This window comes from Accipiter gentilis, chromosome 16, assembly GCF_929443795.1.
Source record: "Accipiter gentilis chromosome 16, bAccGen1.1, whole genome shotgun sequence".
NCBI lineage: Eukaryota > Metazoa > Chordata > Aves > Accipitriformes > Accipitridae > Astur > Astur gentilis.
In genome coordinates, this window is record NC_064895.1 from 22,944,300 (window position 1) to 22,972,051 (window position 27,752).

Here is a 27,752-nt window from a genome sequence, read left to right on the forward strand (position 1 = left end):
GTATGGAAATTATTTTCAAGGACAAATTAACAGCAAAAATGTAAAGTTCTCTACTTTTCCTTTTGTCAGTTCCACTCCTAAGTCTTACAGATGAGGTTTTAGGGTTATTTTTCCTGCTATCAGTATTTAAATGTTTTAGCTCTTTTCTATATAGTAGTTAACAGAAAGGGACACCAATTTTGATTTGTTATTTGAGAGCGTACTCAAGCCATCTTTTGCTTTAAAAGGTTCCCTGTGCCTTTGTCTTCTCTAGTTTATGTAATTAAGTTGAAGGATAAGTAGCCAGAGTATGTTCAAAGGCCTTGGTTTTATTTTGTTAGACCTAATTATTCCAGACAATACAAAATATTTTTCAGTAACTCCCCCCTTACCCATTCAGAATGTATCTGTGCTTCCTGCTTATCTGCGGGTTCAGTTCTGCTTGCACATTGCTCAGGTCTATCACCTTGCTGGAGAAATACATGATTTGTAAATCTGAAAGAATTCCCCAACAGCAACCATAAAATTAAGCTGTTAAAGAGCTCTTGGAGCTTGTTTAAATGTAGACCTAAACAAACCTCTTTGCTGTTTAGCTCAAGATAAATCTTTTTAAAAGTCCTGTTCTAAATCACTTCCCAATTTTAATGAGTTTATATATCAGCCTTTGCCAGATTTTTACTGTAGCTATTCTCCAAGATTACAGCCATGATAAAGTAAGGACTAAAATTGTTTATTATATATTATTCTTCAGAAGCAAAACATTTTCCCCCAGAGGCTGTTGGGAGAGCTATTGATTTTCTGCCACAATGTGAAATGTGTGACCTTTATAATATGAGCAATGATTACAAGGCCAATAAAATGACATCATTCTGTTTAAACTTTAGAGTTCGCAGGGCAAATAGCAGAATGTGCCACATTTAATGATGTCCACGGACGATAAGTGTACATTGCCTGGCTTCAAGTGAGACTGAAACACGAAGCAGGCAGGCACTCCAGCCCCAGAATACCCCGTTTGTGCCAGGAGTGGGTGAACAAGAGTGTACGTACCAGATAGAGCTGTGTCTTTTCCCAGCTCTTAAGGCAAGAAGTCAGTGCTTTTCTGAGAGCAGACTTTTCTAAATGTTTGCATCTACCGATGCCACTGACAAAACTCTTCCTGATGTGATACAGGATGAGATATTTGGGGCACAGCTGTATACATCCATACAGATTTTCCCCAATGCACTGCATATGCATTTACAGGGCTAAATTCTGTTTTTGTAATACAGCTTTAGCCACTTCATTGCAGTTCCTCTAGAGCAGCTGAGAGAAGGCTCCATCGCAAATAGATGAAGTATAACCACACAGAGCATATTGATATTCTAATACGTGTGAAAACAAGGAACACAGAAAGCTTTAGTCATGCTTGGAGGGGAATGCCACAACCTGATTCACTGAAATCATTCCGAGAAGAAATCTATGGAATTTCCTACTTCGGTCACATCAGTCTGCTTCCCCACATTCTTTTCTTCTCTTCCTTCAAACGCTCATTTTTGATCCATTAGGAAGTGCTTCAACCAATTCCCTGTCCAGTCTCCAGCCTGTACCAAGCCAGATCCCTAGCATGGAAACCATGGTAGCTGTGATTTCCCTGTGCAGGCTGAACCAAGCCTGCGCTCACTATTTGGTCCAGCTAAACGTGGAGCTGAAGTGCTCATTGCTTAGAAAGAGCAAGCAAAGCAGCACAACACATTCAAGGCATCGCAGAGGAAGGAATAGGGATAATTTTCTTTCCCATTTCTGGCTCATTGTGTAATATCAATAATCTCTGTAGCTTTGTATTATACTTGCTGTAAGTGGCTCTGGTGATTGATTAAACACCTTAGCTTTTCTTTGGCATTTAATCAATTGCAGCAGCAGTTTATTGCATGGTGTATTACAAAGTAAAAGAGATTATTACTTAATTATTCTGAAAAATAGCAGCTTGCAGTTGTTGCTAACATGGGTATGTGTCTACGCTGACATTGGTGTCACATCATCCTTTCCTTTGTGCCTCCTGGTCTCCGTGCTGGGTGAGAGCATGCGATTCCCAATGGGTCATTCACAGTCATTCCCGTAGCCATCGCCAGCACAGTGCAATTAGTGGCATTAAATAAATAATTGCTTACGATGGGGCTTCCCACAGTGCAAAGAGCCCAATTCTGTCGCTTGCTGGGTACCTCCAAATCTCACTTAAATTTTAGGCAATGTCCTTATTAACCAGCCCACGTGAATATGAACTCGCTGTCAGGTACAAACCGCTTCTGGAAACAATTCAGCAAAAATTACATTGGTATCAGGAGGCATTTTGATAGCCCACGGTGCAGCACCGGATGTGTGCACAACTGGAGATAAATCAGATATGAGGCATGTTATTGGTATGTGAGTGCAAGAAAGAAAAAAAAAATAACATTTTGTGACATCGTCTTGAGGATCTAGGAAATGGCAGCTCTTCTGTTTTGACATCTGAGGTTTTCTGCCTTGAGTGCAAAATTGAATCCATATGCAAGAGTTCAGAAAGAATATTGTGGTGTGATAAAGCATAAGGATTCAGGGTAGCGTACACATCTGTACATGTAGGGATACCACAGGTATCGTGATCAGTATGTATTCTTACCAATCTGTTTGTGGAATAGGATGTAACCCATCTGTATTCCCATGCAAAGGGATAGTCCAATATTTAGAATTAAAAAATGGGGTTTAGTTCCTTGCTTTGCCCCGACTTTCTCTATGATCATAGGCAAGTGATTTTGTCTCCTTGTGCCTGTTTGCTTTTGTGAATGGGAGTAACCGTTGTTCACTACCTTAGAGAAGCATATGAAATTAAGGACTGCTAGCTGCTCCTCCCTCCACTGTGGTAATAGACACCGTCTAAATATTTAGTGGAAAAATGAAAACTCTTCAACACTTTGATCCTGCAAAGACTTGTATGAATTAAAGCTGTGCCCTTGATTTGAACAGGGCTAGTTAATGGAAGACCAGTGACAAAGCATCCACTGCAAGTTTTAAGCATTACCCCAAATGATTTTAGGGGTTATTGGGGTGGCTGGGGTGGGATGTCATGAGGGAAGAAAACTGAACCTCGTATGTTGTTTATTTTTCCTCCGTTATGGTAGTAGAGGTCTGTCCATCACCTTTCTAGGCAGCTTTGTGAATCCAAAAGGTTGGTAGTGCTCTTGCTCATGCTTAAAGCTGGCATTGCCTGTGAGTAGTGATGCTTTGGCCAGTCCGTATAAGTCACGCAGCATCGTATGCCGGTTTTGTGTCAATCGTGCAATGGCTTTTGCAAGTACTCTAGCAGAATTGGAGCGAGCAGACGTTGACTGTCCAGTGACTAGGAGAAGTTCATGTTTCTTTGAGAAGGTGCTGGATGGTCCTAACCATTAAAAGAGTTTATTTTCTTACTCCAACAGATTTCCCCTCCCCTCCTTGATGTTACCAAATTTATCATCACTTTTGTCTTTCAGGTGTAACCTGTCTTTAGTGTTGCAGACACATCAGCCAACCATGCATTAAGAACTGGGCCCTTACTTTAATTCAGTATAATTTTCTTTTTGTCCAATAATTTCACAAGCGCTAATCCACACTTCAAATGCAGGAGATACTTTGATCCCCAAATTGTTCAGCACTTCATGCAGGAAAAACCATAGGCCACAGTCATGAAACTCCTAGAGGATGGCTGCTGGCTTCCTGTGGCAGAGCTGGTTGTTGTTTTCCCCCCTCTCCCTTCTTTGCTCTAACCATTTTGTCTGTCTATCTTGTCTTGTATTCAGTTTTCAAAGCAATTGCCATGAAGGGCTTCCTTTTTTTAGTGCCTAAAAGGGAACAATAGATTTTTAGAATAAGCATATATATATTTTTTATATGACCATCTGTATATGCATAGCATATCTGTCATATCTATACTTTAAAATAACATGCTGAGAAGTTCAAGCTAAACAAATTAATATTTATTATTATTATTTTTTATGAAAAGGTCTTTAAATGTATCCTTAAATGTACATGACATTTAAAATTATTCCAGTGCTGGATTCCTGAAAAAGTAGATGACCTTTTCTCTTGAAATTGGAGAGTGGTTTTTCCTTAACAGTTACATTACGCACAGAAGATGAGATGTTAACCAAGATGTTAAAATGTATTGTTTCCCTTTGAAAGCTAATCCTGTTCCTCATTTTCATTAATGTTGGCTCATTCATCTTTCTTTTTCTTTCTTTCCTTTCCTTTCCTTTTCTTTTGCAACTGTTTTTGCATGAAAATGCAGAGTAGAAATAAACAGATTTTTGGTAAGACTTGCTTTAAGACTCTTCTCTTTCAGATCCAGTTAAAGTTTTTAAGTTCAGTTATTTTAAAATTCATATTCTTCAGTTCCGTAAACAAAAATAATGGAGAAATATAATGAGGTGCAAAGCGATTTTCTAGCCCTCACTAATCAATAAATACCAACAAAATGGGGATGGTGTAATGTCCATAATTTAATTGTCTGCTGTTACCAGGTCACCACGAGACAGTAGCCGAAGCGGGGAGAAGCTGGAATTGGCCATGTCCAACCTCACTGCAGATGTCCTGGAATTACTCCTGGAGTTTGTTTATACAGGTTCTTTGATCATAGATTCAGCCAATGCAAAAACCCTACTGGAAGCTGCCAGCAAGTTCCAGTTTCATACTTTCTGTAAAGTCTGCGTTTCATTTCTAGGTAAGAATCACTCCATCTAGTGAGGTTTTAAGATCTCATTTTAAGGTTTGAAAGTCTTCCTTCTAACAAGTTTTAAAAGATAATTAGGAAATCTAAGATAAAATATAATAAAATTTAAAAAAAAAAGTATTTGGGTTGAGATTTGAACTCAAAGTGCTGACACGGTGGTCAGTGGAAAATGATCTAAAGAAGTGTAGCCTGTTGTTTGAGTGGCAACTGCTTTCACATCTTGGATAGACGTTTTTCTTGAATCTTGGATCATACTTGGTATGATGACATTTTGTTTCCCAGAGGTTGATCACTGCGCAGATACCAGGCTGTAACACACAGGTTGCTTATAACTGTAACAGCAAATGTTGGGTGCTACACCAGGCCAGCTTGGTCAAGCACTGAAAGAGTTGCAGGTGGACTCCCACAGAGGAGTCAGGATCTACAATTGTCATGCATCCATGAGAAAATCTTTCACATGTCCAGTATTCTTGTAAACAAGATCTGGTTGAACTACTCCAGGTTGAATGTTCACGGAGTTTGTTCTTTCATACAGAGTTATGGTCTGATGGATATGTGTCATCACAAATGCTGGATGGGAATGAAAGGCTGCTGTGCTCTCCCTTGGTAACTGGTGTGCCCTGCATACACGGGGAGCATTTGCCCCAGCGAGGGTGTTCGAATTAACATCAGCACCACTGCCTCTGGCCATCCTCTCATGGCCACATGAAAAGCCCATTCTTCCTGTCCAGAGCATCATGTCATGCTGCTCCTTGCATTTTCTGTATGTTTTCCAATATAGACTATTTCAAAACAGTCCAAGGTGGCCAGCTCAGTTAACTAAGCTTTACTGGTCTGAACTGGAACCATCCAGCCCCGTTTCTGTCGTGGCAGAAGAAGAGCCAGAACTGGTGCTCAAATGAAACACGGTGGTTTAAATTCCTGACTGTATCATACGCCACTCCTTCACTAACGTGGCTATAATATCAGTTAATGAGACAGTAATAATTTACAAATTATTAACACAAACTTATTAACACAAAAAGTGTGAGCTTGATCTTATATGACTTACTTCCCATGTTCAAGTTCCAATATCTTTTGGACGTCTGGTTTCTATTCAGGCTCCCTCAACTTGGTATGGAAGATGTCGTTCTCTCTGGACCCCAAATATATCTTCAACCCACATGAACTATAGGTTCTTCTTGGCCAGTTCTTATTTAAAATTGGCATCTAGAATTACAGAGCCTGGAAGATGAGAGTTTAGAAAATGTCGCAGTCATTAAAAAAAAACCCCAAACTCAAATGAGTCCAGTTTACTGCTGTGTTAATTTTCACTGCTAAGCTGACCTGCTAGCAAGATGAGGGGTGTGACTAGGCTGGCACAATGCAGGCATCAGTAAAGAATCTGTGGTATTGTATTCTTCTCTTCTTTCCAGCTTTTTATATGTCACTTGTTTAAAAGCCTGTTCTCAAGTAAGTGGGTAATGGGGAAATGAAGTCTATGCTTTGCAATCCTGCTGTGTTGGTTGTGCAGCTTGAGTGAGGGCTCTGGCTCTGGTATTTCTTTCCCCAGCTTCCCTTCATCACCTTTTAAAGTGATTAGATCGTAGGGCCTTTCCAGGAACAGATATGTTTAAGTTCCGCTATCTCTAAAGATTCAGCCAGAAAAGCAAAATACATTTATTTCACTAAATCAATGTGAGATTTCTCTTTTCCAATAGTTAATATTTGAATTCAGTGAACCATGTTATGGTATGAAATAGTAGGTTGGTTATAAGTTCAGTGATATATGGGGAGTCGCTGGAATTTTGTATTCTCATTTGGAGAATTCATGGAGTGTAATTGCTTATTTTTATTTATAGCTGTGACTGGATTGCTCTACAGAGATAGTAGAGCATTTGCCATCTAAAAAGTTGAAGGAAAAGCATTTTTTCTTCTCTGTGGCTGTGTTTTTTCCTTTCATCCCAGCCACCTCTGCTCACCACAAAGCAAAAATATGGCAAAAACCAGGTTTTTTTCCGGGGTTTCTGGAGGATTTACCAGTATAAACAGTGATTCTTTCCCATCAGTGGCCATGTCTAAATAGTGAGAGAAGTGGAGGGAAGTCCAAAGAGGCCCAAGGAAGTAAAAGCCCCAAATTAATAGGTCTGTTCAGCACATCACAGCATCATCTCAGGGGAAATTCAGCTCATCCTTTTTTGGCCATGAAGCTCCAGCAGAGTCCTAACTGGTTGATGTCCAGGCAGCTCTTGTGTCTCTGTCCTGGGCCTCTCAGCAGCACTGGGGAGAGGCACCCCAAATCTACTTGCATTTTCTGGTGGAAACATGCTGCAAATGTGTCAGGAAAATTGTTTCATTTCAATGGGAGATTTCTTAACCAGCCTCACTGGGCTAATTATAGCCATGTTCTCTCTCTCCCCCACATGCTGTCTCCTCTGCTTTTGTCTAGACCATGAGAAATTACAACAGTTCTGTGCTGACTGATGCAACGATGCTGACAAGTTCGTGCAGGCGCCATATGATAACTGGGCAAATGTTTGCAAACTGGTCAGGACATCATAGGTATCTCCTCCATCCATATGGCTGAAGACTTGAGGGGGTTTCTCTTTTTTTTTTTTTTTTTCATATTTGTTTTACACTATCATCACAGTCATGTCTCAAGTCGGATTTCAGGTGATTCATCAGTATCACTGTTTGGGTCCGTGATGCAGGGACCACCATCACAGGAGTGAACAAATTCTGAGCTTGTACTTCAGCCAGCTGCTGCTAAAATAAAAGTATTCTTCCTTAAGTCTAAAAAAGTTGCTGGAACCTGTTAGATTCATGGAGCAGAAAAGGAAAGAGCAGGAGCTCTAAATTTTCTTAGTCTCTTGGGCAAAAGGCACAAAGACAAAGTTTGCAAAGAGTATGAGAGGGAGCTATGAGAAAAACTGAACAATGGACCAGTGGTGAGACCTGCATGAATAGGCATATGCAGGTGAGGAAAGAAGAGGCCTTTATGGTCCTTATGAATTCGAGAGAAAGTATTGTGGGTAATATTGTGTTCATCCAGCTGGAGAACCACGCTGCCCAGCACTGGAGAAACTGAAGCTTCAAGCATATCCAGAGATGAGAGAAATGAGGAACACTCTCACAGGGGAAGTGAAATCTTTTGGGTGACAAATACATCTGGAAGTCTTCCACTTATCTCCCATCTTCACATGCTTTTGACACTAGTAGAAATACCTGAGGAATAAGATCCCCATCAGAATGTACACAGAGTATGATGAGGAAATGCATGTTTTATGCTAATTTTAGTGATATCCAAGTCATCATCTAGAAAGCATCTCTAAGTGAAAATACAGTGCTTAATGCACACAGAGGGGGCTTACATCAACCACTGAGCTTCCATCGTACTGTTACCGCAATCTCACTGACTAATCCTTCCTACATACCATCTATCTCTGACTTTATCTCAAGATGTCCCACTCCCAGAAGTGCAGTCTTAGCAGTCTGCCTGGCTGATTATCTCATGATGACTTTGCACAGGATCTCATTCCAAAATCACTTCTAACACAAGTGGAGAATACCAGCTGCTGATCTGCAATATTGTGACATACACAGAAACAAATATGCTATCCAGCACTGTCTCAAACCAGTGAGAGCCTACTAGATTACATCTGATATCCTTAAAGTCCTCTCATAAGCCTGTTATGAACTGTCCTTGAGCGTTGGAAATAGCTTACTAGTCAGCAGTCATGTTCCAAATGGACACAAGATGAGGTGAAACTCCCCAAAAATGTGTTGTTACAAGTCCAGTGTCACTGTGGCAAACCCAGCAATTATTGTAAACATCAGCATCCAAAGGAAAAGGGCTCAGGAGCAGATTGAGCAGAACTGGTCCTTAGCTATCTTTGTCATGTTGGCATCCAGAAGTGCCCCCAGATTGCAGTCACTTGGGGTGGGCTAAGTTATATAGCAGAAGTCTATAACTAAGTAGTCACGTAGGTTCCCTTTATAGTCAGTGAAGAGTAACAGGCATTGGTAAGGCCCTGTTCTGCTCATCCTGATGTTGTTATCCAAAATATTACCAGATTGCTTCTTGGAATTGTTTGTTTATGAGTGTACGGGGATACTAACGTGATTGCTCAGTTACACCATGGGCAGCTGGAGTCAAGACAGATCAATCTTGACCCCAAAATTTGAGTCAGAGGTGAAAAATGGAGGGTGCATTTTTTCTGTTCACAGGATATTTTCCATACATCCTATAGCTGTTGCCCCAACCTCTGTCTCGCTCACGTGCAATGAATCCCTCTAGTTTACATGCCAGCTCTCGTCTTAAAAAGACAGCACTGTGCCCACCTTGCTGTGGTGCTTATCACATCAAAAGTGAGATGAAGTGCAAAGAAGTGTGTCACCAACCTCCCGAGTGTACCCCAGTGTGCTTTTTCCTGGGACCCCTCTCTAAATGGCCTTATGATACTTGCTGAATCAGACAAGGATAACGTCGTTTGGGTCTGCCACCGAGCAGTTTCTTGGGGAAGAGGAAGGAGCAAAGCTCAAAGGGACAAGGTGGAATTGCTTGAACACCAGTGTATCAGGCTGCATCAGTCACCCAGCATTGTTAGAGGTCGAAAAAACTGTCCAGATCAGAAGAAACCAGTCGTGACCAGTGCTTTTTCCACCCCACACCACAGGTTCAGCTGAGGATGGTATGGGAATCTCTCCTGTTAGAGGCAGACCCAGTCCCTTGAAGGCAAAGACTCATTCTTGCAAGTCTCTTCCATCGTGTGCTAGTAAACGGCTGCTCAATGAGTCAAACTTCATTATTACCTTTATTATAAACCCTGTGAGGATAAGGTGGAGCAGTGTCAGATTTGTCTCTGACTTGAGAGTTTGCCAAGCGATGATGAGAGTTTTGGGCTCTGTTAGATGATTATTTTACCCGCAGCCCTATGTATACATGAAACTGTGCCAACAGACAGAATCAAGGAACCTGGAAGAGGTTTTGGAGGGTTTTTTTGGGAAAAGAAGAAATTTTGGGAGCTTTGTGCTTCATAGCTATCAGTTTGCAGCCTGTCTCTGGGCAGTCTTTGAGTGACAAAATCTACTGACAGCAAAAAGTGCCTCTGCCCCAGTCTGCTTGAGGAAATGGGCTCCTTGCAGTCAGTACAATCAACTGATGCAAAATGAGATAACCTAGTTTCAAGATTGCTGGATCTGTAAAAGAAAATAAAAAGATAAAAAAACCAAACAAACAAAACACAAAACTCCTAATCTCATCCCAGGTAAAAAAAAAAAAAAAAGTAGGTCATAATCCCATTTTAATAAAAGCCACGTATCAATAGTGTGCAGGTTTAAAATCTGATGAACACAGAAACTGGGTGTAGGGAAAAATCCCCAAGCATTTCCAAAAGAAGCAATCTAATGGGAGTTTTGTTTGAAGAGATGTGGGGCTATTGCACATTCCTGTCCAGTGCTTTGAAAGGGTGCACTAGGATATGGCACTGCCCAAATGTGATATACTTCTCCTCTGAGAAGCCTGCCACTGGTACCGATGCTTTTGTGATCTATTGCAGTCTGTGTCTTTCTTTTCTTGGTGCTATATCTTAAAAGAATATATTCTGCCTATTAGTAGTGGCTTCTTTAACAAAAGCTGAGAAGAATCTGAGAGTTCCTCTTATAAATGTCTGAAATTGGTGGGTTTTTCTTCAGAATAGCTGAAAAGGAAAACAGTACAGTCAAATGTATGGTGTAGCACACTTTAACGCAAAGCTACACACTGTGCTGTTACTTCTGTTTGCCGGGTAGGAGATAATGCTGTCTCCTCTGTGCATGATTTTCTTTGAAACCCACTACACAACATTTAACAGAAGGCGTTAGTATAATCTGTGTTTTGCATAAGGGATGTCATCACATTCAGCAGGAACAAAGTTCCTTTGAAAAAAAAAGGGGGGGGGAGGGCAGGATTTTTTTTTATTTGAAGTAGCTTAGTAGCTGAACAGGGCAAAAATTATCATAAAGCGACTGCAGCATCCTCAAAAATGTCCTTAGTGCTGTTTGCATTTATTGTTAAGTGTCTGCACTGGCGTTTACATCTTTGCCGTTTCTTAAAGCAACATTGTAGGCGGTAGAAATAGCAGCAGTCTTTTGGCTGGGTTCCCGTCCCTTGGGAAGCCCCAGATACTATTATGTCAGTAGGTTTCCCCAGTGCCTTGTGAAGGCTTACACGAAAAGCAAACTCGGTGTATTTCTCTCCCCATCCCCAGCTCAGTTGTTAGGCAGACTTTGATTTTTGTCCTTTAAACCCTAATCCTAAAGTAACCCAGGGTGCTGCTTCTAATTAACTCCCTGAAATTAATTAGGGTTCGAGGTTTGTCCGTGGCTCTTGTTTTTTTATCTCAGTAAAAATGTGAATCTTGCTTTTAATAATACTCACTTGCCTTTTTTTTTTTTTTTTTTTTTTTTTGTCCTTTTAGAAAAACAGCTGACTGCTAGCAACTGCTTAGGAATATTAGCCATGGCTGAAGCCATGCAGTGCACTGAACTATACAACATGGCCAAAGCATATGCCCTGCAGATTTTCCCAGAGGTGGCAAACCAAGAAGAGATCCTTAATATCTCAAAAGACGACTTCATTTCCTACATGTCCAATGACAGCCTGAACACCAAAGCAGAGGAGCTGGTGTATGAAACAGTGATAAAGTGGATTAAGAAGGACGCTGCAATCAGAGCTCAGGTAAAAATAATCTCAGCAGCTTCACTCTGCTCCATTCCCATGAATGCCTCTTTTAAAATAGAAGCCATCCCAGTGCAATTTTAAACATGAGGATGCGTAGGAGATGGGATGGGCAGTTCAGATAAAAAAAGAGAAAGGGAATGAAGGCTATGCACAAAATGTATGTAATTTCAAAATCTGATTCCCATATCTGATCATTTAGAATCAGAATCTTGTTTGTGACAAGCATGATACAAAGCTAGGGCCTCGAGTTGTTGGCTGCAGGCTCGGTCAGAGATAAATCAGGAAGGATTAGTTGTGTGAGCTGCTGCTTTAAGAAGAGGATGCATTTTAGTAACAGTAGGAAATAAAAATCTGTCAGAAAATCTGTATTTCTTTTCATGCCACACACTGAATGAGTGTAACTTCAGTACATAAAAAAAAAAGATTCTGTATCTTTATTGGCTGCTTAGATAACCCTTTGGGTATTATATATTTATTAGAGTTAGCCTTTCCTCAACCATCTGAGCTATGCTGTCTGCTCTTGACTCAAGAAACTAAGTGTATTACTTTGCTTAGCACTGTCTCCAGATAAATGCTAGAAGCAATGACTGTTCGGAGGCTGATGATTGTCCTCGGGACCAGAAGAAGTCCCTGGTGATATTTAAAAACCTGCCAGTTGCCTTCAGTGCAGCCTTGCAAGTTGGCTTTTGTGAGTAGTGAATTGTGGTGGTCTGAACCCCAAATCTCTGCTTTTGGAGGCCAGTTGTCCCCACAGCCCCCAGAAGGGAAAGTTTGTTTTCCCCCTTTCCCCTCTTTTGGAGGTCAAAGTTGCTTCTATTGATCCCCACTCACAATTTTGGCTAGTTTAAGGAGGACAGTCCAGTTGCTTTTGGACCAGACCGCTACTTAGGGAAACACTTGGCCACACATTGTTGATGCCATCCCACATGATGAAAGACTGTACCTGTACCTGCTTGATTTAAATGGGAATTCAAGCACCTAAATGTGCAATGGGATATTAAATGTGTCATTGGATGTGATCCGGAGCAGCTGCACCTCCGCCCCTCACCTGGAAAGTGGGAGAAATAGCATTTCCTGACCTCACTGGGCTGCCAGATGAGGATAAGGGCATTAAGGACAGTGGGGTACTCCATGCCAGGCCAAACCTTGCTGCCTGTGCTGCTTCCAGCCTGCAGCCCCCAGGGCCTTTCTCCAAACTCTTCCTGCCCTGTGCGAGCAAGTGACGTAGCTCAGCAGGGCAATCCTGTGCTGGGGACCCGCTGCTCGCTCTGACCACCTCCACCATGTGCCAGTGATGCCATTTAGCATTGCCCAGTATTATTATTGCCTAAAACATTTACATGGTATCATTGATTTATTGAAACGGGCCCCTTTTTGGCTCTCGCCGGCCTTGAAAAACACATTGTTTTACAGAGTATTTCCCTGCTTGCTTAAAGTTTGATGACAGCAGTCAGCTCTGTGCAGCTCTGACCCCTGAATCTAATGCAACTTCAGGGATTATTCCCAGGGGCTGCAGTACAGGAGCCCTGCGGCAGGAGCCTGTTTGCCTGGTGCAAACAGAAGGTGTCACTCACCAGTCAGTCTGGGTTACCTTTTCAAAATTGCTGGTTTAAATATTTCCTTCGACGCCCTGCTGCGGTGATGTTATGAATTTATTTTTTTAAGCGGTGGTTTTTCTTGCTTCCCTCTCGCTGCTGCCACTGCCATCTCCTCCTCTCTTTCTTTCATGTCGCGGTTGGGTTGGTTTTCTGGGGGGGGTTATTTCCAAGTTTCCTTCCCTTCTCTCCTGGTTCTGCAGTGCCTTTGTAGTTTATGGTGACAGTTTTATTTGCTTCTCCAAACTTCTCTGTGGTGCTTTGGTTTCATGCATTACTTTACAAGGCTTTTAATTTTTAATTTGAATTTATCCAGAGATGAGGGTCTTGAATAAATTAATATTAAAGATACTAAGCAGATAACTATTTTCATGCCCAATCCTACCATTCGTTTCTTTGAATCGTAGCTCTCACTTTTTTTGTGCTCTGTGCACTGCTTGATCTATTATAAAGCTCTTAGTTAAATAGGTACTTATTTTCTAAAAGTAAGTACTCATACTTACCATGAAAAGTACCATCTTTACAATAATGACTTCTGCATTTTCAGAGCCCAGGAACAAATAGCTCTGACAGTGTATAGGAAGGAAGATAGTCCTAAGTAATCTCATTTCTGATAAAGATGATGAGTGAAAATTTGTGCTTGGTGTGCGGCAAGGCCCACTATGCCAGGAACTGCCCAAGCTCCCATGAGATGCACAGGCTGCTCAGAGCTTTGCAGAACTGGGTGACCATGGCAATACCGAACGTGGGGTGGACCTTCCTGCAGGAGCTACGCATGGATATTTTTACTTTATACACAGTTTGGTGAGATGGATTCACTCAGCTCTCTTTAGACTCTTGGGATGGGGAGCCAGCACGTGGAGGACACCAGCGCAGCAACAGGATTGTTGCTTTTGCGCTCAGCTGGAAGGATGAGTTGGGAGGGTTGCTGGAGAGGTTTTAGCCATGAATTGCAACAGCCCCAAGACATCACTCCTGCTCTACTCGCTCCTCAGGTGACTGGTCTGGTTTTATTTCTCTTTCCCAAAGGCAGTCCTGGCAATTAAATCTTTCAAGGCCTGGATTTCCAGGGCCTGCACTTTTCGTACCTCCCCTCTCCCCATCTCCCTTTGCCTGACAAGCCAGGCTGGGTCATCACGTTTTTATTTTCAAAAGCTCCAATGGCAGGTGATTAAAATGCCTCTTTGGCAGCTTCTTCCAAGCACTGAACTGGTGATTCTCCCAAAGGTGGGTGTCTGGCACAAACAGGGAAAGGTCTGTGCTCTTCATCTCACCTGCGTGTCCATCTTCCCTGGCAAAGCCTGGCAGGGGCTCCTCCAAAAAAGCTTTAATGGCTTTGTGTGACCCTGGAGTGCAAGCTCACACCAGGGGACAGTAAATCTCACCACTTGTGTTCCCCACACCGCAGCTCCTTGTGCTGCACTCTTACGACAACTTAGCCATCACTGCCTCCCCCTCTGCCTGGATCCCTTTCGGAGAGCCTCTAGAAGGAGATTTTCAATGGACCCTCCCCTTCTCCTGGAAGGGCATTGACTTTGCTGTCTTCCTGCTCTTCTCTGCCTTTTAAAAGCTCTTCTTCTAATTGTTTCTGCTTTTGTTAATTCTTTCCCCACCAGGCCAGAGGGCAGTGGCAGGGAAGAAACCGTGATTTCCTTGCAAGGCAAGTTGAAAAGCTGTGCTCTGGCTGACTTTGAATTTTGCAAATTGTGCTCATACAAAATCTTAACAGTGCTTATAAAAGTGCTCTGTGGCATTACAAAAAACAGCATCTGAGCCTTGTTACAAAGGGGGAATAACAGTGCTTTAAAGGTTACTGATCCATCTACGTAAGACAGAAAGGCAGTTCAGATAATGACGTGTCTTAAGCTAGGATTTGGTAAATAACCGTATCCAGTGCGTTGGAGCACCGCACCAGCTCATATGGTAATGTTTGTGGAGCTATTTTAGTGCTGCTGGTAGTGCAGTCACATAAAATCGGTCTAACCAAAAGAAGCAACCTGTGATGTGAGGTCTGGACTAGGTAGGTAATTCCTGTACCAGTGGCCACAGAGCACTGGTTGTAGGAGTCCTCTTGATTGCTTGTCACTGAGTGGAAAACGGGCAGCCAACTGACACATCTGGAAATGTGAATCTACTGTTTTTTTCTATGTATTTCTCTTCCTGACTGATGGACAAGATTGTAGGGTTTATCCTAACAGTTATCCTCTTGATAAGCTTATTACAACTCTGGCGAACTCATGCAAAAAATATATTGTATAATGGAGGCTTTACTGTCTGGAAACCAGGACTGTCTGAACTGTCTGAACAAGCTAAGATTTCTGCCAGGCCCCAAGTAGACTTCACCTGAGCTCATCCCCCAGCTCTCTGCGTGGCCTTGGGCAGGTTGTTTCACCTTTTTGCCCCCATTTCTTACACTATAAGCTGGAGGGAAGTGATGCCTCCCACGTGGGCTGTTGGGAGGATTCGGTGGATAACGAGCCATATTGTCTGCCGGTACTAACGATTGCCATTGCTGCGCAGAGTTGCAGTCATGCCCAGCATCAGCGCGGGATGGGGAAGATGGGAAGTTGCTGGATGTGCAGCAATTTGCTGCCTGCCCAGAGCACAGACATACCAAAGCTCATTGGAAACTTCCCCACTTTCTGGTCCAAGCCCAAAGTTGTATCTGTTTTCTCTGACACAAAAAACATAGTAACATGTTTATTAATAACAGAATGCCTGGGAAAACAAGACTCCCAGTTGCATGAAGCTTCCCTCTTACCCTGAGAAGGGACAAGAAGTGAGGAGAGGACAAATTTTTCAACAAGTTGCCCAGAGTAATGCTGGAAGAGAGGCGGGTACTGCAGCTATGAGTAACACATGAGAGGCTCAGCTGAATGGCAGTCACCTTTTGTTGCACTTCGCAAGATATAATCGCATGCCCTTTTTTCAAACCCTGTTTAAAATCATGATGTCCAGCAGCAAAATGAAACATCTCCACTGTAAAGGCATTAACAAGCCTTCTATGAACTTGTGTCCTCAGAGGCAGATTTGTCTAAGCAGCATCTTCATGGTTCCTGAGAACCAGAGATGCGTAGACAAATTGGAGGTAATTTAGAGAAGAGCAACACAAATGATTAAAAGACTGAAGGAACTGATGTGAGAAAAAAAAGATTAAAAGATGTGAATATGCATGACTTGGCCTAATGACAGCTAAAGAGGGATAAATGTCTATGAGTTTTTGAAGCCCCAAGGAGAGGAGTTGCCTGGAAGGATGCAAGGGGTATAACAACAGTAAGGACCACTGGGATGAATTTGAGACTTGGCAAATTAGTCTAAGCAAACACAAAGCCCACCTGAAAGCCCTGTATCTGTCAGTGAGGGTAAGGAAAGGTGATGGAGAGAAGGAAAAGAGGATTTATGTCAAAAATGCTACAAATGCCTATGGGCTCTATTTTGGCAGTAACAGATAATGGCAGTTCAGAGGCAAGATCCTACAGAGGAGGAGGGGTTGGTAGCCATGAGAGACCAGATGGAAGGTCCCTGGTCTGCGGTTAGGCTGTTGAGATGGTAGCGTAATTTTTCAGGCACATTTTAAAGAGTCTCCAAAGTTATGCAGAAGAGCGGCTTGCTCCAAGAAAATGGAGAATCTGACAGGGAACAAATACAATTCCAACTCTGCTCTGCAGTGACAAGGAGGTAATGATATATTCAGAAGCTGATACCAAATACCAGCATGTACAAATTACTGAAGTTCATTTTAATGGGAAATGAATTGATCAGCCAATGTACTTAAGGGCATTAACCTTCAGTAAGGCAGTGTTGGAGTAAGTACGAAATGGAAGCTTCCAAAGGAGCCTAAGTGAATTAGGCACTAACACTCTATTACTGTTCAATTAGGCTTCTTTGAAAAGCCCAGACTACCCTGATGCTTTGAAATCCATTTGTGGGAAGAGCAGACAAATTCAAAAAGATGCCATAATGAAAGTGCAAGAAGCTCCAATTTCTCTGAAAGTGAAAAACGCAAGGGATGAGCAGTAACCCCTGTGATTTCCCAGGGACGGGCTGCTCAAAGAGCACAGATTTAAATGAGGCTTTTGAGACACACTCAGAGCCTGTACAGGCTTAGAAAGGGAGAAGAAAAGGCAGCAACAGGAACAGAATCAGTGCAGGAACATGCCCTTAGCTATATATTGAGGAAGAAACTGCATTAAATTAAAAAAAAAGAGGATGCAGGTGACATTAGCAGTTCCTTAAATTCCCTCCCTACTAAACTTTTACGGTTTTTTAAAGGGATACCCTTGACTGAAAATCTACTGAATTATTTCTCTGAAGTTTTAATTGGTTTGAGGAGCTCCCTTGTCTCCCAGTCTTCTCGGTCTCTTAACTTGTGGCTTTTCCAACACATTTTCCTATTTTTTACAAAATATTTCTCTGCTGTTGCTGAAGCAACAGCCTTATAAAGACACACGTCTTCAAGTAGCTCCTCATGTGTGTTCACTTGAGTTGCCTGGTGCTGCACGTGGCCCCAGCACTCAGGACTGACATCCAGAACCAGAATCATTTTACACCATAGGCAAGAAGCATTTTGGAGAATTATTGCACATGGATTCGTGTGTCAGTATGTTGTAGGGATAGATGTATCAGGAGTTTACTTGGTTCTATGAAGCATCTTAGAAGCTTCAGCCATTTTGTTGTCGGCAGCGTGCTTTTGTGGTGTATCTGTGTGCATATGAGTGTTTGAATAGGCGACTGCCTGTAAACAAAAGAAATGCCACTCACCTCTGTAGTAACCTTAGGGGGAACTTAGGGGGTTTATTTGATAGACTTCAGTCAGCAAGCTAGAGATTACATGGTAAGAGCGAAGTTCTTTAAGCCTTAATATTAGATAAATCAAGTATGATGGATCAATGATTTATCTTCCTGCATATTTAAAAAACTCTCATCATATTACTGCTAGAAATACCTACCCATGAGCTGCTTTACAAACAGTTCGGAGAAGAAGACAGCAGTTCGCTTTACATGGCGCTGATGACATTACAGTGTTTAGTCAGCTGTGCTGCCATAAAGATGTCACGTTGAAACCTTATTTCAGGAAGACGGAGGGGCTGCTCTTTTCCTTCTTGCTAGGCTTGAGATTTATGCACATGGCATCCCGCCACCGAGCCACTGGCTGAACCCAGCACCTGCAAACCAGATTTTCTGCCACAAGTTTATCTCATGATATTATGAGGCTGTCGGCTGACATGCTACCAAGCCTTTTGGTTTAATCTGAAGGCAGCATTGCAATTCCAAGAAGTCAATATGGGTGATTAATAAATACACTGAGCGCAGCAAGGAGCTTAGGTTGGGCTTGGATGTGACCTTGGGCATAGGAATGTGCAGGAGATTACTGGAAACACAGAATGTCTTTGTAATACCCAGGGGTTAGATGTATCAAAGCAAGTACCCTCATTACCAAATAGCAGTGCAGCACCATGAAAATCTAGCCAAAAAAAGGCGTATTTCTGCGAATGACAGAGCAATGCACCAACAGCTTTGGCTTTCCCAAACCAGCCAGTTCCCCGCTGAGCTTGCACTTGGAAACGTGGAGCCAGCAATATTTTGAATACCAGGTTGGGTAATCTGCTGGGAAAGCCTGGGCTGGCCTGGAGATGATTGCGGGGAAGGACCGCTCATGTCACCGCTCCAGTGCACCTTCTTGCGTGGCCACCACACCACATCCCCAGCTGCCACCGTTGGCACAGCCCACTGGGCGACACGTTATGTGGCTGCAGGGTACGCATCAAAGGCTAGCATCTGCCCATTTAGGGCGTTTGGGTGGTCTTTTTTAATTAGAATGCCCTCTTGTCATTTGAAGGAGTATTATGCAGTGGGGAACTGATTCTGCTTCAGATCTGTCCCTGATGGCTTCCTCCGTCTGAGGAGGTCCTTGCTGCAGCTCTCAGATCGGGCCGGTGTGAGACATGGGGTGCGTCTGAACCCAGGATTTATGTAAGATGACATAAATCTCCTTCGCAGCTCTCAGATGAATCGAATATATTCTTACTTCATGATGTTTTTAAAAACTCTATTGGAGTTATGCATAAGAGCTGAAACAGCAGTTTATTGGAGCAAAACCCTATCGTAATGTGGGTAATCTAACTTCTGTATTTGTATTTCTAGCTGAAGCCTGTTTCTTTAGGCAGATAGCACAAAGGGTCCTTTGTAGGAGAACAGTAAACTAGAGAGACAGATGAATTATAAGGCATAAGGGAAACATTATTTTAACCTCTCTGGGCATTACTTCAAAAATGTTAAAAATCTTCAGAGCTTTCCAGTGTAGCGTTTAAGGAGCAGGAAATTTGACTCTGTAGCAGTAAACATATTTCCTTTTAAAACTAACTATATACTGTTGTAGCCCAAGTCTATGCAGGAGCAAACTGAGACTCCTTTTGGAGAATACCTGTGAGGATTTTACTGGATTAGAGATTTGAGAATAAAAAGATTATTTTTAATGTGATACTGAAGAGGGTTTTGTAACTGAGACTTAGAAGATACCAGAACAAAGCCCACTTGCAAGCAAGTGTTCATAATACCGATATAATTAGTAGGAAAAGAAATGTCACAAGAAGTTTAGCAAAGTAAATGTCCAAACTACCAGCCAGGAAAAAAAGAACCACATTCAACTGTTTTGTAATCTAGTTTGCTCAAGCTCTGGCCTGCCTACGGAGATAGGAGTAACTTATGTACGAACAGATTATTAGGGAAAAGCTTGAAATGGTCAACTTCAAGGTATAGCAGAACATGCTGATCATATATTCCTCTGAGTCAATGCTGACCCAATGATAACATTTAGGCTTTGTGGTGGCATGATTGCAACCTTCCGAGCACAGCACCCAGGGCAAATGGATGCGAAAATTCCCACCAGAGGGGAGAAATAATCACTCTCCAGTTTGGGTTGACGTCTGGTTGTAGACATCTCAATGTGGCATGGTCTGAGGCATGGTCTGATGCACACGCTCCCTTTCCCAGGAGCTGATGGCTCACAGTTTTAGGCCAGAAGGGGACATTGATATTCTCTGCTTCCCCTGGTACATGATGCATCCTCTCAGATCAGATTGCTCTGGGGACTGTGTTAAGTGTGTTGACTAAGTCGCTATTAATTATAACATGAGTTTACACATGTCTAGCTGACAAGTAAATACTTGCTTGTATGTACCTATTTAGGTGTCTGAATCCAGAGCTGAATCTCTCCCCCAAAATGTTTAGGCAATTAAGGAAAGATGAGAGCTCCTAAGATTTTTCCTTCCATGCTTTTTATGAAACACACTTGTGATTGCAGGCTGGTTGAAGACCCTGCTTTCAGTTCAGCCACTGAAATCGGTATCGGTGACAGAGGTGCCTTGAAGCAGGCCAGACAGCATCTCTCAAAAGTTGTTACTCTACCGTGTCCCCAGTGACACAGTGTCCACAAAGCCTTTGCTCACGTGGTAGCAGTGCCTTGGCTCCGGCAGAATCACCCCGGTTGTGCACGGCACCGTGGGGGTATCCAGCGGCATCACCACTCAGCAAAGAGTTTATGGACTAGATCTTCTGCTGGCACAAAACCTGAGCAGCTCCCTTCATCCAACAGGAGCTGTGCTGAGGTTCACATCACCTGAAAAAACAGTCCTGATGGTGTTAAAAAACTTCCCTAGCATTTTAAACAATAAATTCATTAGATTTTTGCATAATGATGTCCATTTTCATGGAGTTGAGGCACAGTCTCCCATGTTTATGAGTTGATAACTCCTAATTTTAGGCCAGAAGGGGCATTAATATTCTGTGCTTCACCCTGGCATGTGATGCAGGTTATAGAGTAGTCATAAGTGATTCCCAGCAAAGACCTGAGAAATATTTCTACTTGTCCAGCCAGTGCCTGCAGCCAAGTAGCGAGAAGAAAACATTCTCAGAGTTACAGGCACAAACCGCAACTCCAGGGACCTGAGGTTGTTGTCTGCTGAATTTGGCAATGTGCCCTGCTCAGGTATTCTGCTGTTTTAATAAAAACCAGTAACATCAGTAGGTGCAGTAGATATTTCATAGCTGTATAAGGAACAACGGAAAGACAAGAGAGAATGGAAAGCAAATAACAGATGGTAAGGAGGTTGAAATGCTTTACAGTGCTTATTCCAGTCTTAAATGAAAAGGATAATAGTAACAGGATATTTAGTACAATCATAGCTAACAGAGCTAGGAAGCCTTCGTAAGGGAGAATCCAAAAGAAAAAGGCTGCTGATTGCCTAAATCACTTGAATATTCTTAAATCAGTGAAGCTAAATGAAATTCACCCTTGACTATAGTGCTTAAAAGAGCTGGTGCGAAAAGCCGTTAGTTTATAAAAGCCTCTCCTGTCTTCTAGAGGCACTGCGATGGTACGTACTCTTCAAATCCCTTGGTGAAAAACACTGCAATTATATGTACCCTTAATGCCATCAGCAACGAGCCCAAGTCGTGACTGCACACGGTCATGAACACACACACACACATATACACAGAGACAGCTTTTTCTAGCTGTTTGAGCAAAGGGAAGAGTAAGACTGAAAAGTGACATCGGTTTTGATATGTGACATTAACTTTCAAGCTGATGAAAGGGAGCAACATGTTCTAATTATTATTCCCTTTCAAAATAAGCCACGAGCTCAGACAAAAGAGGAGAGAAAGAGGTGGGGGGAAATCCAGGAGAGAAACAGAATCACATTTTCTCACTTACCTAATTAAAGCAAGGTGGGCGAGCAAGAGGGAGAGCTCACCGTGCTCAGGCAGCAGCGCTGCCCCATTTATTCTGGGAAAGGTAGGAGATGGAGGCGGTCACTCTACCGGGCCCATGGGAATTGTTCATCCCTGACGGAGGGGAGCTCTCTTCCCAATGCTAATTCACACTCAACTTTGGGACATCATGGTGCCTGTCGAACCCCGTGTCCTAACTTAGTGGCACGGTTTGCTCCTGTGTTTTGCATTGCTTCATGTTACGGCTGCATCCAGTTGCAGACTTGCCTCAGGAGCATCAGGGGCAGCTCTGGTGTACCCCACCGCACCGAGGGAAGGTGCTGGCTCCACTACACACTTCATATATTTTACAGCTTTCTTTAAACTGCCCTTTAACGACTTGTACTGCTTCCTGAGCAGCCTGTAGTGGGGATTAACCTCCCCCATGGGGGTTGTCTGGCTCATCACCAGTATACCCACTATCCGCCTTATTCCCATGTCCCGATGCCACGTTTCATCTTGGCTCCCATGTAAGGTTAAACGCCCCCAACCTTCTTTAAAAAAGCACTTCCTGAAATCAGAGCTTTGCCACCCACTGCCATATGTCCACTGCTCCCTCTCCTACAAGGTACCGTTTAATGACATTAAGATATCTGCAGCCAAGTGCCTGACATTTGTGACTCTGGGGAAGGGGAGCAGCCGTTTCGGCTCCTGGAAAGCGCCTTAGAAATGGATTTCAGCAAAGGAAAAGAGAGGAGTGTCTTTTCTGGTTTGGAAGCTGATGAAGTGATCTCAAGCCCTACTCAGCCCCGTGTCATGCCAGAGGTATTAGCAAGGAGCCACAGACTCGCTGCTCACGTGGGATTTTTTTCAAGATGAGTGCTGTCATTTTTCTGTGCCTTTGCATCACTTTTCTTTTTCATCCACAAACAACTGCAGGATGGCCAGACCTAAATTCTTTGCGGTGTACCTAAAATTGCTGCCCGTGGTGTCAAGGAAGGCTGGCGAGCAGGGGCTGGGAGTCAGCCCGAGACCACGGTCATCTCCCTGGTGCCGTGGCCCTGCAGGCACGTGGGGTTCAGCTCCCCATGGGCAGTTACATCCTTGCTTTGACTGAGCTTGCACCAAGCTCACCTGGCAGGAGAGCGGTGTGAATTGCTATTGGGAGGAGAAATCCTCCGTTTTCCTCCTAAATGAAACCTTCTTCTTCAATCTGGGTGGGGAAAGGGGAAGCCCTGGCCGCAGTCCCGGGTGACACTGCATCTTCACCTGCCTGGCCAGCACTTTAGCTGGCTCAGGCCACATCCCTGCCCTCCCACCTCGCTGTGCCCCTGCCCCGTTCCCACCCCTGCTCCTGCTGTGACTTGGCTCTCATGCACTACATGGACAGGCACGCTGAAAAAGAAAGTGAGAGCCAAGTAGCTTCTGGACGACCGGAGGCATCTGCAGGCCAGCAGATGCTGCTGGCGCCCCGTGTTTCTCAGGACCAGTCGCACGGACCTCAGGAATATTTATTTGCATCCTGGCCTCAATCCCAGTTGGGATCTTTGAATGCTGCTGCTATATGAATATTTATCACAACAGATGATTATCTTTTCTTGCTGCGCACCCTTAGTTTGCATCCTGTTTGCATTGCTTCTCAAGGACCACGTTTTCCTATTATTCTGCTTTTCACTGTACTCTTGTGCTGTGTTGTGATATAACCAATTATATATAAAAAGAAAAATCTGGGGATGGAGTCTTGGTTTTTCAATTGCAGTTTTCTCTCTTGGGGTTTTGTTCTTCTTTAAGCTGTGTTCAGTGACAGACAGCTTCATTTGTTCGGGTGTCCTTTGCCCTCCAAGGTTTAATGTATTTATTTAGAAGATGAAACTTACTGTCAGTATTTGTATAGCACCCTCTGGAGTCTGACTTCCTGAAAATCTAGAACTACATGATTTATTTCACCAGCAAATAAACTCTATTAATTAAAAGATTTTTAGCAAATTGGCTGATATTATTCAGTCTCTGCCATAGCAGTTGTTGAAATCCACCCTATTTATTGGCTTTTGTTTCACATTTATAGTGCCAGAAAAGACTTTGGGGGAGATTTTTTACAGTGCAACAACCACGCTCACATTTCAAGGTTAATTCAGAAAACTCTAAAGCTTACTCCATCTCTCCAGGTGTTATATTCAGCCTGAGTTCAGAATAAGCTTTTATTTCAAAAGTCCCTCCGCACAGTGCTATATAACAAGAGTTGCCACCTTTTGAAGATTATTTTCAGTCCTGGGACCAAAACCAGCCTGGGTCAGGGAGCACTGAGGGCTGTGTTGTCTCTGTCCCACCCAATGGATGGGCAGAGCTTGTACTCAGCATCCATGACAACCATCTTTCCAGGTTGGGTGACAGGGGACAGTTTGTAGGGAAGGAGACAGAGATGCTGAGCGGCTGAACTCCAGCATGAAGGCTGCAATGTGTTGCTATTTTTTCCCCCCCTCACAGTACGCTGCAGAGTTGCTGGCAGTGGTGCGCCTCCCCTTCATCCATCCCAGCTATCTGCTAAATGTTGTTGACAATGAGGAGTTGATAAAGTCTTCGGAAGCTTGCCGGGATCTAGTGAATGAAGCCAAACGTTATCACATGCTGCCGCATGCCCGACAAGAGATGCAGACGCCGAGGACCCGGCCCAGGCTCTCTGCAGGTAAAGCAAAACTTCCTTCAACGACACCAGCTCCCTGATCTGGCAGTTCCGAGGCATGGCCAGGACATGCCGTGGGATGGGACACAGACCTCAGCTGCTTCCCTTGGCTCCTTCTCAGAGTCTGGTGATATTTTGAGCTCAATTTTCCATTTCTACTTTGCTCAAGCATTTAGGAGCCTCTCCCAATGGTCACACGTGGGTGTTTAGATGTATGGTCCTGAAACAAGATTTAAAAGGAGCCTAATTTTTAGGAATTATTATCTTTGGCAGAGACCATGACATTCCCCCGTTGTCCTGAAAGTGAGCCCCTTGCCCTCCACGCCTCAGTTTCCCTAGCTGCAAAAATAGATGAAAAATTTGCTTCTTTTTGCCATTCAGCCTCTTGTGGGGAGGATGTGACTAATATTCATAAACCAGCTTCACTTTCACAGCCCTATGTAAATATATTCTTTTCATATGGTGAGTCTTACCGTACAAGTTCAGGCTGTTTGCTGCCTCCAAAACAAATGGATCACACATGATATATTCCCTTTTAAAACCCAGCAGCTGTGGAGAACTGTGCCTCTTCAAGAAGTTTCTCACCTGAGGAACACATGCATTTTCCTTTTTGGAAAAATACATGAAAAAAACCCCAAGTGCCCAACTTGCCAGCAGAGCCCATATCATGGTAATGTGAGAAATATCCTAAATATTTCTAAATCCTAATATCCTAAATAGCAGACAGTGGTGGAAATACCATGTAGGAAAACTGCATCCAAGAAGGAGTCAGATGAAACAGGTGGATTGTTTTAACATGCTGCCTGTACTTCTGCCTCCCGTAAGTACAGTCACAAAGCCAGGCAAAACTTTCTGTCACTGCCACTAATGCTAATGCGGCACGGAGATGGCATATCAAACCATGGCATTTGCAGCTTCTAGAGACTGCCTCATCAAGGCACCTTTCAGAAGGATGAAGTGTAGAGGACTTTCAATAACAATCTACCCTAAAAAGTCTTTCACTGAAGACGACTAATGGTGTGATGTTTGAAGGGATTTTTGAAAAGTGCTTATTTTATGTATATAAAATTGTAGGTGTAATATGATCCATTTCCAGAAGCTTGTTGATGAGGGAAAAGTGATTCTCTAAGGGTAAGAGAGGGTGATTATAGTTTTTTAGGTCAGAGTCTAATTATATAGAATCATGTTATTTTGCATATCAACGGCATTCACGTAGGCACAAAGGATCTCTAAACACCCTTTGTGGACTCGCTGCAGCATGTCACATGCCCTCTTGAGGTCATTGATTATAATCAAGTTATGTCTTGCACAGGTGATTAGATTTTCTGGTATGGCGCAAAAATAATAATCTCTTGTAACTGAGAAATATTTATTTAAAACTGTACAGCACTTTAACATAATAACTTCTAGGAGAGTAACCTTGCTTTAATGACACAAATATATTTTTTGAAAACGCTAATGAAGAATGACGATAATCCATTACTCTGAAGACACATTTCTCTCCACTGCAGCTCCTAATCTCTCTTGCTAGCAATCTCACTTCTGCACTTCTGGCCCCACAACCTGTGCACACTTGTTTCTAGGCTGGGCACCATAACACATCCCAGCAACGGGTCCAGCTGCAAACACAGCTCCTGAAATGGCGATTCCTTCCAGCTCATGGCCTGGTAGTCCTGCTTCTGAGCCTACCTCTCATGGCAACAAATTGCACTGGAGCTTACAATTGCCGCAGAAAGATTTTTAACACTTCTGCTAAATGCTAAATCCAAACTATCCCCAGCACTTGACTCTTGGGGTTAGAGCCAGAAAACATCCCAGAGTTAAACTGTGACCCATCACTGTGGGGATGAGCCTGGAGTAACACTCAGATCAGATTTGATTTAGCTCTGGCTGTGAAGTGTGAGTAAAAACTCTGAGATGTTGATTGCAAGAGTTTTGTCCGTTTGCTTGAATAGAGAATTTGGCTTGCTGTACACCCTGTGTGTAACGGGCTTCGGGAGGCTGCTCGAGCACAGGTAAATCTCAGTTACGAACTATATTAGTGCAGGGGCTATATCTGTCACGTTTCATAGCACCTAGTACACCAAGACCCTGATCCTTGGCTTCAGCACATTACCTATGTCTGGAAAACCTGCTTCCTCTGGGGAAAGCACACACAAAAAAAAAAAAAAAAAAAAACCACACCAGAAAATTATATGTTAACAGAGCATCTGCAAAGAGAAGATGAGGATGAAGAACCATAACCATAGCTTAAATCTCCTCCAGACATTAGCTTTTAGTGTGAGAACACCTTCTTCAGGTTAAAGTCCAAACTTACTTTCCCTGGATAATGACCAAGCTCCAAAGCTATCACAATCCTTGACAAAATTCCGATTTTCGTCAGTGAAACAGGAATTTGCTACATGCAGGTCTCACTGAAAGACTGTTGAAGTCAACAGACATCTTTACATGGAACTGCCTTTTTATTTCTTTCCCCTTCAAGTTTTGCCCAGATGGCATGCGCCCTCCCAAGTTCTCCCAAGCATGTTCATAGTGTCGTTCCTCACCCACTGCTCCCACACACACACAAACTCCCTTTTTTCTCACCCTTCTTGGTTTGATTGCACAGTATAAAACAGATTTATATACGGTACATTAAAATCACACTGACTGCCGAGCATTTTTTGATAGGTTCCTGCCTGGTTGAAGGATGACACTTCTTTATAATATTATTTTTCTTACTTGAATCCTAGGTGTAGCCGAGGTAATAGTCTTAGTTGGGGGTCGTCAGATGATTGGCATGAATCAACGTGCTTTAACAGCAGTCACTTGCTTAAATCCTCAAAACAACAAATGGTACCCGTTGGCCAGCCTGCCCTTCTATGATCGAGAGTTTTTCAGCGTGGTCAGCGCTGGGGACAACATCTATCTCTCAGGTAAGCAGCAGATTTCATAAGAAACATAGAATCGCAGAATGGTTTGAGTTGGAAAGGACCTTTAAAGATCATCTAGTCCAACCCCTCTGCCATTCGCAGGGACATCTTTCACTAGATCAGGTTACTCAAAGCCCCATCCAACCTGACCTTGAACACTTCCAATGATGGGTCATCCACAACTTCTCTGGGCAACCTGTTCCAGTGCCTCACCACCCTCTTTCTAATAAATTTCTTCCTTACGTCCAATCTAAATCTACCCTCCTTCAGTTTAAAACTGTTACCTCTGGTCCTTTCACTACAGGCCTTGGTAAAAATCCTCTCCATCTTTCTTATAAGCGCCCTTGAAGTATTGAAAGGCTGCAGTAAGGTCTTCCCAGAGCCTTCTCTTCTCCATGCTGAACAACCCCAACTCTCTCAGCCTGTCCTCATAGGAGAGGTGTTCCAGTCATCTGAC

General features: G+C 43.1%; 1 protein-coding gene across 3 annotated transcripts in view; it reads left to right on the plus strand.

Annotated features, from left to right (window-relative positions):
- Positions 1 to 27,752, plus strand: part of KLHL29 (kelch like family member 29) — a 336,839-nt gene that overhangs the window by 272,060 nt on the left and 37,027 nt on the right. For 2 of the 3 annotated variants that reach the window (XM_049818438.1, XM_049818439.1), the window contains exons 6-9: positions 4,491 to 4,690; positions 11,137 to 11,396; positions 24,188 to 24,386; positions 27,116 to 27,298. In XM_049818438.1, coding sequence (XP_049674395.1) covers positions 4,491 to 4,690; positions 11,137 to 11,396; positions 24,188 to 24,386; positions 27,116 to 27,298 — 842 coding nt within the window. The remainder of the gene's footprint in view (positions 1 to 4,490; positions 4,691 to 11,136; positions 11,397 to 24,187; positions 24,387 to 27,115; positions 27,299 to 27,752) is intronic. The other variant, XM_049818440.1, reaches the window with a different exon arrangement.